Consider the following 17,763-nt stretch of genomic DNA (forward strand, 5'->3'; position numbering starts at 1 on the left):
TCCTATCGATAATGGTAAGCCATTGGAAACCTACGTTTAAATTACAGGTCTATGGGTAAACTTAGTAATACTAAAATTTACGATAAAAGGGATGATTTTTCATTCATATTGTCCATGAGGTTTTATATGTTGACGTCCCATTGTCACCATCATATGGCGTTTACATATCACAATTGGTTCGATTTGCTCGTATTTGTAACAATGTTTCCGATTTTAACGAAAGAAATCTTTGTATAAATGAAAATTTACTACATCAAGGTTTTCGATATCACAGGCTCATAAAAACAGTTACAAAATTTTTCAACCGATACAAGGAATTCGAACTCAGTCTTAAATACAGATGTATTTGTATAAAGGATTACTGTAACACGCTCGGGAATTTCTTGCCCATTGTTTTACGGTAATATTCTACACAAAGCACAAAAAGCTCGATACTCACCCAACAAGTTAACCAAAAAAAAAAAAAACGCTGAATGGGCTCATTCGTAAGGCATATAGTATTGATATTGTTGTCAAATCGTTCAGTATAACATTTTTTATGTATTAACATTGATTCGCTCATAGGTTCTTTATATAAAAATTAAAACACTATATTTTAAGGCAGTTTTGGGCATGGCATGGGTTGTGTCCTTATTGTATGACTTATGATGTATAGTGATTCTCAACCACACACGGGAAGAATTGGGATTGATTTTACATACGATGGGGACAAAACTTTTTGTAGGTGTAAACTGGTCTAGAGCTGGCATGTCAGATAACTGCTAGTAGTCCTTAGTTTGTACATTTGTGTAATTTATATTCAGTTTCTTTATTTCCGTTGTGAAAGGGACTCAAACCTTTTTGAACTGATTTTTAGGAGTGTTTAATTGTGTAATATGTTTTTCTACAGTGGCCAGATTTTAAAGGGAGACGGTTGTGATTACTTTAATCCCATCGCATTTTTTGCGCCTGTCCCAAGTCAGGAATTTAATTCTAGCCTCTACATGTCTTGTTTTGTTTTCACAATTAGTTTATTTTTTATGTTGCATGATTATATAGAGATAACCATTTTCATGTACCTGTGTATAATGATGTTTTGGGGCCAGCTGCAGCCTGCCCTGTGGTATGAGAATTTCCTCGTCGTTCACTGAAGACCAATGGGTGGCCTTGGGCTGATATTTCCATCCCGGTGAGTTTTTTGTCTCTTTGACATATACACCATACATATTCTCGTTACATTAGCAGAAATATTGGATGAACAGTCCTCGTTTTTCCCCGTGGACAAGGATTTTTATATTTTTATATATTTAACTCCTTACGGTGGTGCAAGGACTTTTCTAATATGCACCCCCTGCATGACCACATATGTCCCATGTACTAAGTTATCTAAAAAAAAGTCTACGTCCCATTCAAAGGAGATATCAATATCATACTATATATATAACTGTGTATATGACAATATATGTGTGTCTCAATATTGTTACGTATCCCATTTGTCAATCTATCTTTATCTTCTTATATTTCGTAGTAAACTGGAGCCTTAAGTACCATTCTGTGTAAGAATCAGGCAATGGGTGGCACATCATAATTCTCACTTTGGTATATTTAGCCTCAAATATATCCAATACATCTAGAAAACAACTGAAAAGCTACTTTAATTTATTCGTAAGCATCTGTCATATGGATATTTTTTACTGGTTATATGAGGAAAAAATACGGGATAAATTTGACCAATCAATTTCTTCAAAAAAGGCAAATTTTACGAACATTTTGATGATTACTTCTGGAGGTTATCCGATATAAATACTTGGTTAATGCCAAAAAATCTCTGCATATTATTCCTTCATGTGCCACACCTTATACACATTTTTGCCCGATTCTTAAACGAAGAAGTATTTAATTGTATTTCAAACTCTTGATTTAGTTAGACAAATACGTCCATCTGTATCTTTTTTTTTCTAACTATCGAACACAATCATAATATAATTAAAATTAAATCATTAATTACTCTACTAGTGTATAGACGAATCGAAGAGACTCCACTAGTGAGCGCCCCTCATGCTCGAAAAGTTGGATTATCTACTAAAAATCGAAAATCACTGGAGTATCCCCTTCAAGTCAGTCCTCCTTTCGGAATTTATGGGTCTGCAGTTACATGACTAATATAGTCTGAAGTACTGTTGTAGTCTTATATATGAGCAATGTAATTAACTCCCGTAGTTTTAGACATATTTTCTAATTTTGTATGGGGAGACGTTCTTTTTACTTAGTAAACTCAGTTTTGGGGGATGATCACAAAATCGATTATTTATCGATCGATAGTTGCATTTCAATGACAAGACATCTATACATGTATGACATACAATAATGGTACAATGTAAAGGATTATTTAAACGGGACACGGGTCGTGTTTCCTAGATCTCAAACCATGAAACTGCCTAGTTTTTTTCAATGATATCCAGAAATAATAATCCAGGATTCAAACTGGTGCAAGGATTTGAAAGAAGCATTAATTCGAGATTTTCATGGTTAGGGTTTTTTTAATGAACCCTGATCCAATGCAGGTCGTTATTCCTTTCGAACAAGGTCTGTACCGAATTCAGATTATTAAGAATGTAGATATTGCAGACCCGATTTGTAAACGGTATATTTTTACAGGACAATATCTTCAAACATAATATATCTGAATAGAGATGCGTCTTGGTAATGATTTGAGTTTTATATTTCCGTGATGAATGTAGGCTAAAAACACCAATGTCTCTTCCCATAGGCTTCAATGGAGCTTCTACTTTAAGTTTAACCCGAAGAAGACATCTAAAAGCTGCATGTATACACTAATAGCCCTGAAAATAGTATGTGGTGTTTACTACCTTGCAGTGCTAGGCGTGTAGCTGAGGCCAAATTGAACTGTAGGCAAAATTACGGCAGGGGTCTAGGGCCGCTTAAGGCCCCCAGCAGGTCCAGGAGGTGAAGCACTCTCGGCAAAATAAACATATTCATTAAACAATTAAACATTCTGTGCTTGTTAAACAATATGATTTAAAATGTGAGTTGAATAAAATCCTATTTAACTGTGAAAACATGACTATTTGAATTTATTCAGCTCCTATTAATTAAACAAAAAGTTTTTTTGCCTAACGGCAGCTACGCGCCTGAGTGCGACACCGGCTCCTAGAAGATTTAATGTGCACTTTTTCCACAGCAATACAACACAGGTGCACTAAAACTTGTGTAGGACTATTTTTGCTGTACGTTATAAAAGCTCATTGGTTCAATTAGTCGTGCGTAACCTGTAAACGTCCCTAATAAATAATTATTCATAGCACACAGAATTAATAAAATAGGAGGATGGTCAAATGGGCAATGTTGTAGAGTTTCTGCATTTTCAACATCTGACAAAGAGATTGGGAAGGGGTATTTATATAAAGAAACAGTATATTTTTACAGAATTAATATCTTTTGATATACTGACTCCAGAAAGACCATAGTGGGCTATCTTTGTTACACAGTTGGGAAGGGGTGTAAAGGATTAAATGGCAACTGGAGAATCCTGGAATTTAATCAAAACAAAAAGAACATCAATAAACATTTTTAATATAACAAAGAGAAAAAAAAACAGATTCTCATAGCTGTAAAAAAATCTAAATAGTTACTCTTGGTCCAAACTACATTATATACTAGTCACAAAAGCCTGTAGTATGTACATGTACTTGTGAAGAATCATGGAATTTAATCAAAACAGAAGAATATCAAGTAACATTTATAACAGAGACAAAAAAAAAGATCCTCACAGTTGTAAAAAAAATTTAAATAGTTACTCTCACTCCAAACAACTTTATATATTAGTTACAAAAGCCAGCAGTATGTACATGTACTTGTGAAGAATCATGGAATTCAATCAAAATAAAAAGAACATAAACATTGGTATTACAGTGGCGGATCCTACCAGTCAGTAGTTACTCTAGGTCTAAACCACTTTATATACTTGTCATAAAAGTTGGTGGTATGTACATGTACTTGGTCTTTGGACTCGCTTACACCTTTTCAAACTTCTTTACATTGAAATTTTTTATTAAAAAGGGTGTCTCCTCCTAAACACTTCTGTAAACATTAATTGACTAAAGAAAGAAAATTTGCTAGTTGCTACTTCTACATTAATCATTGTAGAAGAGGAAGGTTTGAAACCCCCACCCTTTTTGTTGAAAAGTTTTTTCAATTTCATGCAAAATTGGGACAAACATGGGCAATTGATAGCCTGGAATCCCTCTTGACCCCCCCCCTCCCCATTTAAAAAATATCTGAATAACAAGTACATAGCGTGAAGTGGTCTAAAATCCCACCTTATCATTTTCCTTTTACCTTTCATGTTAGGTGTTGTAATTGATTGCTGAACTTTATGTTAATCTGATATAAAAACATTCAAATTCAATTATCATCACTTTTAAAACAAAGGTCAGCTGTTGAATGATTCTATGGTTATCTATGTATGAAAGGTTTTATAACAGAAAAAAAAAACCATCCATATGATCAGCTGCTGCTGAAAGGGGAAGTTAATTCCTAATTTTTAATCTGGCAAAAAGTAAATTTGCGTAGTATATATACGTTGTACTATAAAAAAAATTCGGTAGCACTCAACTAGTTATTGGGCCCGTTAAGTCTGCTCTCCGAAAAAAGTAAAATAATATCATGAAGATAAAGGAAATAGTGAGTAATTGAAAGATATAGAATGCCAGGAGTTCATATTAGTGGTGGTCTGAGGTCTCTATATTTTTTACCCAGAACTTTTCCATTTACTGAGGTTCTGGACTCTCAACCTTTTACATCGACACTTCATTTAAGAAACTTGATTTTCCTGAAGTGGACCATTGTTTTGAAACTTCGAGAAGTGCAGGACATTCTACTCTGAAAATAAAATTCAACCCCTGCAATGCTGCATAAATTTCAATTCTTTCGGTTCTCAACTGAATAAAATATTACTTAAATCATCTGAAACAAAAGAAAACTGAACAAGACAGCAACATATTACAAAATAAACAATAAGAATAAATGACACAAATGTATGTTACAGTACATGAACCCTAAACCAGATAATGCATAGTTGGAAATTGCCAAGTAAACTTGATCGCCTATTTTCATTTTGTAACATGGTTAACAGTATTTTTAAGCACTTCTCTGTCTAAGAATCAGGCAAAATGTGTATAAGAGGTGGACATGAAGAAAAAACTCAAGAGATTTTATTGGATTATCCAAGTATTTACAGGCGCTTAGCTGAGGCCAACTTGAAGTATAGGCAAAATTACGGCAGGGGGTCTGGGGAAGCCCCCCCAAAGCTCCGCAGAGATAGCTTTTTAGAGCATCATTTATGCCCCTCCTGGATGTATTTTATCTCAAAAAAAAAAAAATTGGCAAAATTAAGTGCAAGCAAAAGCTTTTTTGCCTAACGGCAGCTATGTGCCTGATTTATACCTACTAACCTCAAGAAACAACCATCAAAGTTTTTGTAATGTTTGCCTTTTTAAGATACTGATAGGTCAAAATTGTTTGAAATGCCCAGTGGAAAAATGGTGGGAAATTTTCCCCCACATTTTCCCTATATAAGCATTAAAAAATATCAAAGTCACAGATGCTTCAGGATAATTTTAAATAGCTTTTCAGTTGTTTTCTAGATACATTTGTATACTGAATATGTCTGAGGCAAAAAAGACCCATTTGAGAAAAATGATGTGCCACCCATTACTTAATTCTTACAAAGAAAGGTACTTTTTATTTCATGGAATTATTTTTGTTATTCATGCTTAAGCTTGAAGAAGTCAAACATTCTATACATTATTTGCATATAGGCAAAAAAAAATGTTAAGTTTATGTTTCATGTGTGGAAACCAAATGTATTTATTTATTCGTTATGATACTCAAATATATATCTTATTCAAAGTAATGAAGCAATAATAAGGATACCAAAATTAAACATTTCTTTCTAGGCAATAATGGCAAATACTGAATAACTAAGTGAATGAAATATTCTTTGTCATTGTATATTTTTAAGCACATTGCTTTCAGTTATAATGAATTAAAATAAATTGCATGTAAGATTTCTGAACTCTGTCAAACTAGGTAAAACTAGACAATCAAATGAACTGGGTCCCATTATTTTTTATTTTTTTTATGTTGAAGTAGAAAAGAATGATAAACGTAACTAGAATAAATATGTAACAACATCACAACCATTCAAAAATTAAAATTAAAAAAAAACCTAAGAACAAGTAGTCAATAAATATGACAAAACCACAGAATAATACTTATGAAAAGTAAATTTTCAGGGCTTAGCATGAACACATATCAATTTTACTCATTAAAAACTTGTTGTTAAAAACCTTGATTCATATGTTTATTTGTTTCAGAAAGAAGTCTCAGGGACGGATCCAGACACTTTGAAAAGGAGATTCTCAGAAAAAGAGGGGTGCTAGAACATTCTTTGCTATTTTTTGTCAATTTTACACATGAAAATGACAATTTTTTTAACAAAAATGGGAGGCTGCCCCCCACCACACCACCACTGGATCCGCCACAGAGTCCAAAAGAATTGAATATGTAATATTGCTGCTAGATCTTCTACAAAATACAAGAAAATATAAGTTCTACGTTGAAAAAATGTTTGTTTGTCTTTGTTCACTGTGGGTAAGTGGGTACGGAAATAATTTATCCAATTTATGTAATTCAGAATCCCCAATTTGTATTTAAAATGATCAATATTGGTGTTTTATAATATAATCTGATATATATTATTTATTTCAAATAATAGCATATAGCACTTGCATACAATGATGATTATTAAACAGTTCCATGCATCATGGGAAAAAGATTATAAATGTAAAGGATGTGTTAAATAATATATTATCATCGACCAAAAACAGTTTTTGTGGAAAGATTTTTTTCTGAGTAAATAGGGAAAGAGCAAACAAACGTAAGTTTAATTTAGGCCAAATGAGATGGAAAAATGGTTTACAGGATTACGAATTCATAATGAAATCAGTTCATTAGGCCAATAAAAAAATAAATAATATGTCTATTTCCTTCAACCCTACAATATGTACCTACCCATTTTTTTTATTCACTACCCAAACATTTTATGGCTGTTTCTGCTCAAGCACCAACAAAAGTCTAAACTGTTTCACCATTTACTAATTGTAAAATGTTTTTTTTAATGTATATTTTTCTACCAACCTTCCCTTCTTTTTCTTGCTGGTACTAGGAAACAAGGCTATTATTTTTATTTGTTCTTATTAAACAGGGGAAATCAGTTTTCAAAATGCAAAAATCAAGAATGTAGCAAAAAAGATGAAGAAAGACAGGGGAAAGTAAAGATGATGTTATCAAAAGAAAAACAACACTTTGTAGCAGGAATATGTACAAAAAAAGTTACAACCACATATACCATTCATATGCAATCAAAATGTATACATATAACTTTTAAAAAAACATGTAACATATAAAGAATGAGAAATCTTAACTATTATAAAGCATATAGCAATAGCAGAACTAAAAGAAATTCAAATGACTGAGCAAGTCAAAAAGGATTATATTGTAGCAGTTTTGTAAATCCTTAACCAATATACATTTTGTAAATATATAATTTTTAACCATACATAGGCCTTACAAAAATATATCAAGTACAACTTTTTTAGTATAAATTGGAATAAGGAAATTAAAATTTCATTTGATGCCATAGCTCTTTTTAAGGCAATGAAAAAATTCTTACTTATTCAAAGACTGCACCACTTTTGTGTAAACAAATTTCTTTCACTTCATATGTTAAAATGTAGTGATTCGAAAACACGAGTAACTGAAATTATGTTTAAAAATTGAAATTAAATCAAAGTAGTTTGGTGCATTATACATTTGAAAGGCATTTAAAATATTTTACTCGTATGACCAAGTACAAAAATATTTTCATCACAAATATACTTCAGCAGTTTTGTCTGATATGACATTGTTCAATGCTGCAGATTTTACACTCATATCGGAATGGTTACTCTCTGTAGGTCTTGCCACTGATTCCTCTTCATCTGAAGAAATAGATAAAGTTCTTATTCTCCCATTTGGAATGTTGTGTTTTGCAATTGATGAAACAGAGATATTCATTTTATGTAAGTCAACATCATTAGTAATATTATAACCATCTAAGTTATCATCCTTTGTTAACTGTCTTGCATTTTCAATAACTCCAAGAAAACTTCTAAGTCCTGGTAAAAATTGGAATATTTGTTTGAACACTGAGAGTCGACCATTCAGCAATCGAATTTCTGAGTCCTTTTCTTCAAGTAATTTTTCCAATTGCCGCTTTTCATTTTGAGTTTGCACAAGTTTGGTTGTTACTTCAGAAATCTGATCATCTGTTTCTTTACGTAGGCTCTGAATTTGATTAAAGTACTTTTCTTCATTTTGTTTCATGATTTCTTTGCATTCTTGAAGACTATTTTCCAAATATGTTGAATGTAAGTGCATGGCATGTAAATGTTTGTTTGCTTCTTGAATTGTAGTTCTTGAAACCATTTTGCATTTGTTCAGTGATTAGTTACTGCATTTAAACCTTCTAAACAACTTGTCTCCAGTAAAGCCAATTTGCCCAGTTGGCAAAGTAAAAGTGAAAGTGCAGCTATGAAGTGTATATTTTCAATTGATATGTCATATTGCTTGATACTTTTAATTTTTTTACTCAACAAATGAATTAATCATATATTAAAATGTTTCTTTTATTGTGCACTCTATTTGCAATATCTTTTATCTAATTCTTAAGTAAAGTTTTAAATGCAACGTGCAGTATATGAAATATACACTTTACTCTAAGAACGAAACGAAAGTAACAAAACCGGAAGCTAAACAGTAGGCCAATCAAATCCTATGTTGCACAATTCCGTGTAAGTCATTAACCAATGATTTTAATGTTAACAGTTATCCCTTTGGCGCCATTGAAAAGAAAGAACAATTCAAGCACAACATTCTATGACACCAAGATTTCTGAGAAATGGCCAAAGTCAACATTTGTAATGTCAGAGTGTTAGACAACCCATCCCCATTTTTCAATCCTTTCCAATTTGAGATCACGTTTGAATGCCTGGAAGACCTCCCCGAAGGTATATATTTTGTTTATTTTTTTCGCATTTGAAGTTTATAATTATTATTATGACTTTAATATCAGTAAATGTAGCTTAGAGCTTGTCAATTATGGGTTCGCTATCAGAAAAATACGTTTTTTTTTCACAGTGAGAATGTATTTGGATAGTCAGAATTTCCACTTCACAACCCTCTTTAATTTGAATACTGAGGTCAGGTACTATTACTCCTACATTGGCTAAAACGAAAGAGGTTGGAACTTTGTCCTCCATACCCCAACCTCTAACTTCCAAGCGCCATATTGCATACCGCTGGTTCCCATGTTCTTTGAAATCAGCAGAATTATGGTGAAATATCCTCCCAAGTGAGGGTTTTGAGTTCACCCTCGCTCCCTCAAACCCCAGACATCACTCATTCATATTTTGTGGGTATCGTCCAGCGCCATCTAGTGAGTTGCTTAAATTGATCCAAAATCCAATCAAATCACTCGTAATAGAAATTCTTCAATATAACTTAGAAAGTGGCTTCATATAACATCATTTTTTTTTTCAGTAAAGACTTTAAACAGAATCTACAGTTATCATTCTTGCTCATATTGCATCATTTGTGACATCATACAACTTTCAGTTACTATATCGAATCGTCCATTACCTAGTATTATTGTTTACCTTTCCACAGACATTTTATGTTAAATCGATTTTCATTGGTGCTTCTCACCCGGAGAAGCAACCAATCGGAATTGGCTGGACGATACCCGCTAAATATGAATGAGTGATGTCGGGTCTGAGGGAGCGAGGGTGGACTCAAAACCCTGACTTGGGAGGATGGGTAAAACATTTGCCATTTAAAACATTTTATACAGTTTCTTAACATAACACTGAAGAAGGTGAATAAACTGAAGAAAAACAAATGATCTACCTGATTAGAAAATCCAGCAATCCAGGAAATCCTATGTAAAAGCAGTATAAATGAACTTCACATTTACTTTTTTAGCTTTTTGAATGTGTAATTCCAGTTGATAAGGTTAAGGATTTTAAAATTTGTGAAACAAATATATTAAATTAACCTACAAATTGCCTTTACCAACTTTCATTTTGTTTTGTCAAAAATATATTGTGTTCTGAAAATTTGTGACTTAATTCCAAATGGCTGGTCACTTCTATAACTGTCTTCATTACAAATGTTTCCTAGGTATTTAACAAAAGTTTTAGATTTTTATAGCTTGATTTTCGGTAGGTTAAACTTTTATATAAATAAAGGACTTAAAATATTTTAAAACACATAGTTAGCTAATTCACATTTGCGATGGCTTTCAACATGTCAGATGCTAGAGATTAGGATGGCACCAAGTCAGAAAATAGCCTGCCAGACAACCACTAGCACTGCTGGAGTAGTCGGGTATATGCCTTTTCTAAACTGGCTAAAGGTAGACATGTTACGTTAAGTGTTACTGTTAGATAATCTGATCAAAATGAGACCAGCAAAACATGAATTGCTTCTGAAAAAATGTATTTTTAAAACCCAACTTGTCTCCAAACTGCTTAGTAAGATCAAGTCTTAGCCCTACATTTCACATTTTGTATTGTCGTTAATGTGTTATAAATAAAATGATAATTTTTTTACAGAAGGTGGAAAAACTCGCATTTTAGAAACCCCCTTTTCTGCCATTAATCAGATTTTTATTACATATAGTATAACGAACACTTAAGGATCTGAACCTTATTTCCGAGTATTCAGGTCAATTAGAAAAGAATTAATAATGTCCAAATTTTGTTAGAATCTGTAGAAAAAACCCTATTGTTCCACAGAATGCAATATGTGAAAAAGTACAAAAATCAGCAACATTTGTATTTTTTAGCTGGAAAAATCCAAAGAAACACTGCTGAAATAAATGCAATGTGTTGTTTTGTTTTTTGTTTTCGCAGTCTGTAATTTTAAGAAAAAAATACATCATCTAAATGTGCAAGATCGTTGAATATCTAGTGCAGTGCAAGCTAGCAATAATGTTTAACAATCATGACATGGCATAAAATATCTCATCTAAATTTTAAAAAATGGCAAGAAAATTAATGCTTGCTTGCACTGCATATTACATTTAGGAACAGGACTATATGACTTTCAGACTTCAAAAGTTTTGACAGTTGTAGATTTATTCCAAAATATGTTGTTTACTTTTTTGTTGTTAACGTTATATAGAAGTTAAAAACATTTTTTTCCTAAGTTTGACTTGTGCTTGTGTGTTAAATACATACATGTATAAATAATATAGCAATGTTTTCATTGCTAAATTGAATGTATTATTCAAACTATGAATGAAAACAATTCATTAAAGAATGTCCTAGATATTGACTTCAGCTAACCTTCAAAATCCATGAACCAATGATTTGTCTGTAATCCATGTAAATTGGTATCCACAACAAAAAAATACTTTCAGAGTATGCAATACTCTTTGGTAACAAGTAAGGAAGCCTTTTCCTGCATGCAGGTGCAAATGGTATAGCTCAATTTTAAAAATCCAATTATTTTTTCATGAGGATACTGGCTACTTGGATGACATCTCCACAATATATGTTTATTATTACAAATTTTAAACTTTTCATGTTACAATCAAAAGTTTAATCTTATGGCTTTTCAGATTTGGAATGGAAAATTATTTATGTTGGATCAGCAGAGAGTGTGGAGTATGATCAAACATTGGACTCTGTTCTGGTTGGGCCAGTTCCTGGTGGAAAACACATGTTTGTATTTCAGGTAATGATAAAGTTCGATGATTCTTAATTTGTTGAAAATGACCATCAAGATTGTTGATTCTTAAATATATTTTATTGCACAAAGGTACTTAAGGCCAAAAAGAAAATATATGGTTCCTATTGTCCGACCTACCTGGACTCAAATCTCCCTAATTGGATTTTTTCCTTTAAATTCCAAACTGGAAATGGCTGTTCCCAGTGTGGGAGCATGCATGAGTTCTGTGGTTAACATTAAGGAAGTGTCAGTTCAGCAATTTATGTATTGTATAAATGGAGTCTCTAATTCAAGTCCTGCTGTAATCATTATTTATAAAAAAAATTAAATTCCTGACCTACTGACCTGGATTTTTTTTGATTTTTTTTTTTCGCCTCTGGAATAGATATGACTTTGATATGCTGAATCTTTACTTATGTTTAGATTTAGATACCCATATTTGCCCCAAGTTATCTGTTTTTGACCTTGGTAGATTAATCTGCACTTAGTGGAATATGTATTTGTGTGTAATTTTTTTAACCATTTTGATACAGGTAGTTAAAAACATGAAATTTGTGTCACTGATTGATAGATTTTTCTTTTAAAAATTAAATTAAAATCCTTAAAGTATTGAATTCTATTTTTGGACTAACTAAAGATTTAATACAAGGGTTCACTGGAGGCTTGTTTTCAAGAATGAAAGGTTCTGAATAAGAGTAAATGTATATTTAAATATGGTTGCAGAGGTGTTTACTTACATGTATACAGAATTTCCATATTTTCTACAGATTTTGACTGCAAATTATGCTCTACGGATTGTGAATATCGCCATAGTACCTTTTATTCAAATTTCAGAAAGTTCAGGATTTTACGAATCATTCCCATAGAATATTGTGAAAAATACATATTGACATCAATTAGTATAAACAGATCTGTGGTTGGTCCAGAACATAGATCCTACAACAGGAATTAAGGATCTTGGACCTCTTGCCAGAACTAGTTCGAATCCCTGCCATACATTTTTGTAGGTAGCACAATCAAAACTTGTTTTTTATGATTTTGTCTCATACATATAAATGTATGCTAAAATAAACTCCTGCAAATAAGTAGGACTGTAGTAATTATCTTATCTGATTTTCAGGCAGGACCACCAGATATTGCTAAAATACCATATAAAGATGCAGTTGGAGTAACAGTAGTGTTGTTAACATGTTCATATAAATATAAGGAATTCATAAGAGTTGGATACTATGTAAATAATGAATACAATGATCCAGAACTTAAAGAAAACCCTCCAGAAAGTATTCAGTTTGATAAGGTTTGTAAAATTATTCATTAACGATACATGTACCTGTACATGATTGATGAAGGTCTGCATCCTTTGAAATGCATTTTATTTGAGAAGGGCATTGGCAAAGTTCCCTACTAAAGTACAATTCAGCTGAAATAAGACCTACATGTAATTGACTGAATCTAATTACTTTCTGATCTGCCAAACAGATTTCATTTAGTGACTGAAAGGAGCAATTCATACATGTAGATCTAATTCAAGTTAGATTGACAAAAATTGTTGTTCTTGTTGGTGTGGAGTATAATGAATTTCCATTTTCCAATTGATTTATTATGTATACAAAATTGAGTTTTTCCAGGAAAAGGAAGAGTTTACAATTTAATTTAAAAATTCTAAAATTCATACATGTACAACTTACAAATTTGTACCTGTACTTGAAATGGGTCTTGTGCCCGGTAGTTGATTTTCTGAACATATATAGTAACCTCTGCAAACAATGTTTAGGGCCATCCACCCACATCACGTGAAAGCACAATTCCTGCTTAACCAATTGAGTGGTTTTGATGAACTTCATAGATTGTAGATGAAGCATGGTGATAATTGTTGTTTCTAATATGAGGTGCTTCAAAGCTCTTTAGACCACAGCCATGGTAAAAAAAAAAGGATAAACACATGACCAACATTTCGTGCAACTCATAGGCTGCATATATTCAAAAATATAAAGAAACTAGTCCTATTAGAATTGAAATAAATCTCTCAGTGAGATTGTTCACATTTGGTTTATTATTGAGATGCTTACAGTATCACGATGTACTTCCTATTTCAGCTTGAAAGAAGCATTTTAGCTACCTCACCAAGAGTAACACGATTTAAAATAGACTGGGATGACAATGCCACAACTACTGAAAATGGTGAAAATGTTCCCCCTCAACAAAGTACTGACAGTGAATCAAACCAAATGCAGGCTCAGCAGTGTTCATCTAAAGATATTTTGGGAAGTAAACCCCCACAAAATTTCAACACAGATAGTATTAGTAATGGGATGGCTGTGGATATTCCCATGGAGTGAATAGTGTATTTGCCTGTTCTCACTAGTTAGGCAAGAATTTTGAACTGCTCCAAAATGTTGCTTTTGAACAAAGTCATGAGGGCAAGCTGTATTTTAATCTCTTGAAATATTTTAATATCAGGGGATACCATTAATATGTGGTTTAAATGCTGAGATATGAAACTGTCTGTAAATTAAAAAGGATATTTGTTTTTGGACAGTAGAGGTTTTTTTTATATGTAAATATCCTTTTTCACTTCATCTTGTGTTAGTCTTTACTCATTGTAAGGTTGTCACTTCATAGTCATTAATTTAAACTGGAAAAAACTACTTACAGTATTGTACCTACCTCCATTAATAATTTCCAAAATTCCACAAAAATAAAATTTGTAACAATATTCTGTGGTGTAAATGTTTTTTGTGTGGTTTTTTCTTTTTTTTAGTATTATAATTAGGTTTTTGATCCTACTTTTTGTCACCGGTTCATCATGAGAACTTCCTAACTATTTCAGATCAATAGACATAAATATCATCCAAATGTAAATCATTCAATACCATTTTAAAAACCACTAAATATATTTCTGGCAATTATTTGCTGAATAGTATTCTTTTATTTCTGCAAATCAAATTAAACTATATTCTTCAAGTCAACTGAAGTTTTGAGGGACTTAGTTTTGGCTTAGAACAGTGTTTAGTTACAAATTTGCATTAAGGGAATTAAGTTCTTGCGGTATATGTGTCAGGAAACATTAAATGGGTTAAGCATGTAGCATTTATAACACTTTACAGTCAAAGTCTTCATCCTGTCATTAATATTTTATTAATATTAAACAGGAAGTGAAGAGCAGCAATTATAACCAAGTAAAATTAGCAGGGAATATTAAGATTGATAAAAAAGTTTTAGTTTTGGGAAATCTTATGTTTATCAAGGAAATTATTTTTCTTATAAGCTGAAATGTTTATTGTGTAGGATAAATACTCTGTTAAAATATATTTTGAAAAGTTGGAACTGTTTGACTAATGATTACAGGTTTCTTCTTGGAATTCAGAAGTTAAAATTGACATTCAGTTTATACATATAAGGGAAAAATAATATGGGGAATGCATTATTGCAGTTTTATTACACAATTTTTGAAATTTTGTTCATGCAGCAATTTTTGGAAGAATCAAAAACCTGAAGTGCTAGCACACTATGGTTTCAAATGGCAAGGAAATGTCATCATTAAACTATTTCTTGTAATAGTGCTTTACTTATATGTAGATTTATTTACAACATAGTGCTTTTATCACCAAGTGGTAAAAAATTTGAGTTGATGGTTTTTTTTTTTTTTTTTTTTTTTTTTTTATCTTAATATAAATTGTTGCCTTTTAAAGTTCAACATTTGTCCTTTAGTTATTGGGGGGATTGAACTTTAAATGGCACAGGAAATAAGTGAATTGCACAATTTTGGTTGGTCAGATGACAGCAAATAAACATATTTATTTTTATTATTGTCTTAAGAATGATGTGTCTTAGACTGACGATATAGATTTTCATGTTCATGGCTTCTTGTTTTTTGTCTATTTTTGTTCTTTTCCCTTATTCATACATTTATGAATTTAATATCATTGAAGTCATAACATCTTATTCATATTGTACATTTTTTCACTTTGTTAAAAAAACATACAGAGTACATGTATGAAATACAAGGCAGCATTCACATTTTCCATCTTTGAAATACACATATTAGTGCTTTTGTGCAATATTTTGGTTTGTATGAGTAGCATTATCTCCATTTTAGTGAATTTAAAGTCTCCATTTGATATTGAAAATAAAATTCTATTTTCAATATTGATGGACAAAAATCATATTCCCTGAGGTTTACATGATAGAGATGCCTCTTTTAATTTTTCATGGGTAAGATTTTTTTTTGTCTTATTTTTCAGTTCAGACATGAAACAGATTAATGTTATAAATATAATTTGCTATTTGATGTGAATTTTCTGAAATATGAAAGAATTAATGTATTTATACAGGTATGGAAAAAAATATTAAAAAACAATAAAAACATATATAAATGTGACTAATGTTATTTATCAACTCTGAAAACAACAAGAAACAATGAATAGAATGTAGACAGGCATTATTCTGTGGTGTATAATTTGACCGTATTGCTATCATATTTAATATGAGATTTATAAATGGTAAGCAAATAGCATTTCATAACACATAAAAATCTCATATTGAAAAGCACTATATTTATATTGTCTTTTAAAATACTGCAATGAAAAATAAAATAAGGAAGTAAAAATACACTTTTTCCAATTTTTCTTCAGGTGCTCATAATATTTGGAGTAGCTTCTTGCAACTGATAGTTCAGCAAAATTTGGATTTGACATCTTCATAAACACAAAGTTAAACTAGCTTTTTATACAAATGTTTGTACAAGAAATTGAAATTCAAATCTCCATTAATCATTTGTTTAAACATATTGAAAACTTTTCAGAATGTTGATACCTCTTCAAATGGTCTGCTGTAGATTACATACATTGTGACTTAATCTCTGTGAAAACACTACCAGAACAATGTCCAAAAGCAGTAGCAGATCCATAATTGGCAAAATATTGGGAGGGGGTGCTTCAATGTTTTCTAGTCTATTTTATGGTTGTATTATAGTATAGTGTTGTCATATGTAGACATTTGGTATTTTAGCTTACCTTGACCAAAGTTTACAGTGAGCTTATGCCATCACTTTGCATCTTTTGTCAGTAAACTTATCACATTTTGCTCTTCTCCATGACAAACCTAGCAGAAATGATGTACCCCAGAGCCTTTACAAAAGATCCACTTACAGTTCCGCTTGGTTGAGGAAGATGCCCGCCAGAGGCCATTTTAGTCTGATTGCCAATTTGTAACGATCTACTCCTCTGAAACCACATGTGCCTATTTTTGAAACTTGGTGGAGTTAATGACTGCAATGCCTTACACAAATGATCCACTATTTGTGTGGCTCAGGTGGCCATTGAAACCCTATTGGAAAAATATATATTGACCTATATCTGCTTTTACTAAGCCAATGGTGACCAAAATTGCCAGAAATAATAGGGGCCACTTTGTCTGATAAAATTTTTTGTTCCCCTTAAACAAGATGGTTACCAGACCATTTAAGCTTTTAATGTTCAAATGATATGACCACATGATTTTAAGTTCTCCAGGTGAGCGATTCAGGTTCTCTAGAGCTCTAGAGCCTCTAATTCTGTGATAACTTGAATAAAAGCTAGTTGATTTTTATAAATAAAAAAAATTACGATAAGGTTCCAAACACCAGAAGGAAGGTTAGTATTGAGTTTGGGGTTATGGCCCCAAGTGTTCTTGGAATTAGGGACAAAACTAGTATTTTATAGAAACTATATAACTCTCATAAAAGCATATGGATGTCTAGAAAATTGATAATGAGAGGTCAGACAGTGTTTCCTGATGTCTGGACAAAAACTGAGTAAATAGGTCTCTTAAAAATTGTACTACTTGGTGTCATACCACAAAAGAAAGTCTGGGATTGATTTCAGGGGTTGTGACTTGAGCTGATTAAGAAGTAGGGGCCAGAAGCATTCTGTTTCTTACATCAGGATA

The 17,763-nt window shown here is 31.9% G+C and overlaps 2 protein-coding genes across 2 annotated transcripts; one reads left to right on the forward strand and one right to left on the reverse strand.

The window, feature by feature from the left end:
• Positions 1-3,556: 3,556 nt before the first annotated feature.
• LOC148628735 (uncharacterized) lies at positions 3,557-8,643 on the reverse strand. The gene has a single exon (XM_088593490.1). The coding sequence runs from the start codon at positions 8,527-8,529 to the stop codon at positions 7,930-7,932; it is 600 nt and encodes a 199-aa protein (XP_088449616.1). The 5' UTR covers positions 8,530-8,643; the 3' UTR covers positions 3,557-7,929.
• A 271-nt stretch (positions 8,644-8,914) lies between these two features.
• LOC148628736 (histone chaperone asf1b-B-like) lies at positions 8,915-16,216 on the forward strand. The gene is made up of 4 exons (XM_088593503.1): positions 8,915-9,110; positions 11,726-11,841; positions 12,956-13,132; positions 13,932-16,216. Exons 1-4 carry the CDS (start codon positions 9,002-9,004, stop codon positions 14,172-14,174), a joined length of 645 nt encoding a protein of 214 aa, XP_088449629.1. The 5' UTR covers positions 8,915-9,001; the 3' UTR covers positions 14,175-16,216.
• The last annotated feature ends 1,547 nt before the right edge of the window (positions 16,217-17,763 follow it).

The sequence above is a fragment of the Perna viridis genome, chromosome 1 (genome assembly GCF_037379345.1).
Source record: "Perna viridis isolate PV_CMFRI_1.1 ecotype Kerala chromosome 1, ASM3737934v1, whole genome shotgun sequence".
In the NCBI taxonomy this organism is placed as follows: Eukaryota; Metazoa; Mollusca; class Bivalvia; order Mytilida; family Mytilidae; genus Perna; species Perna viridis.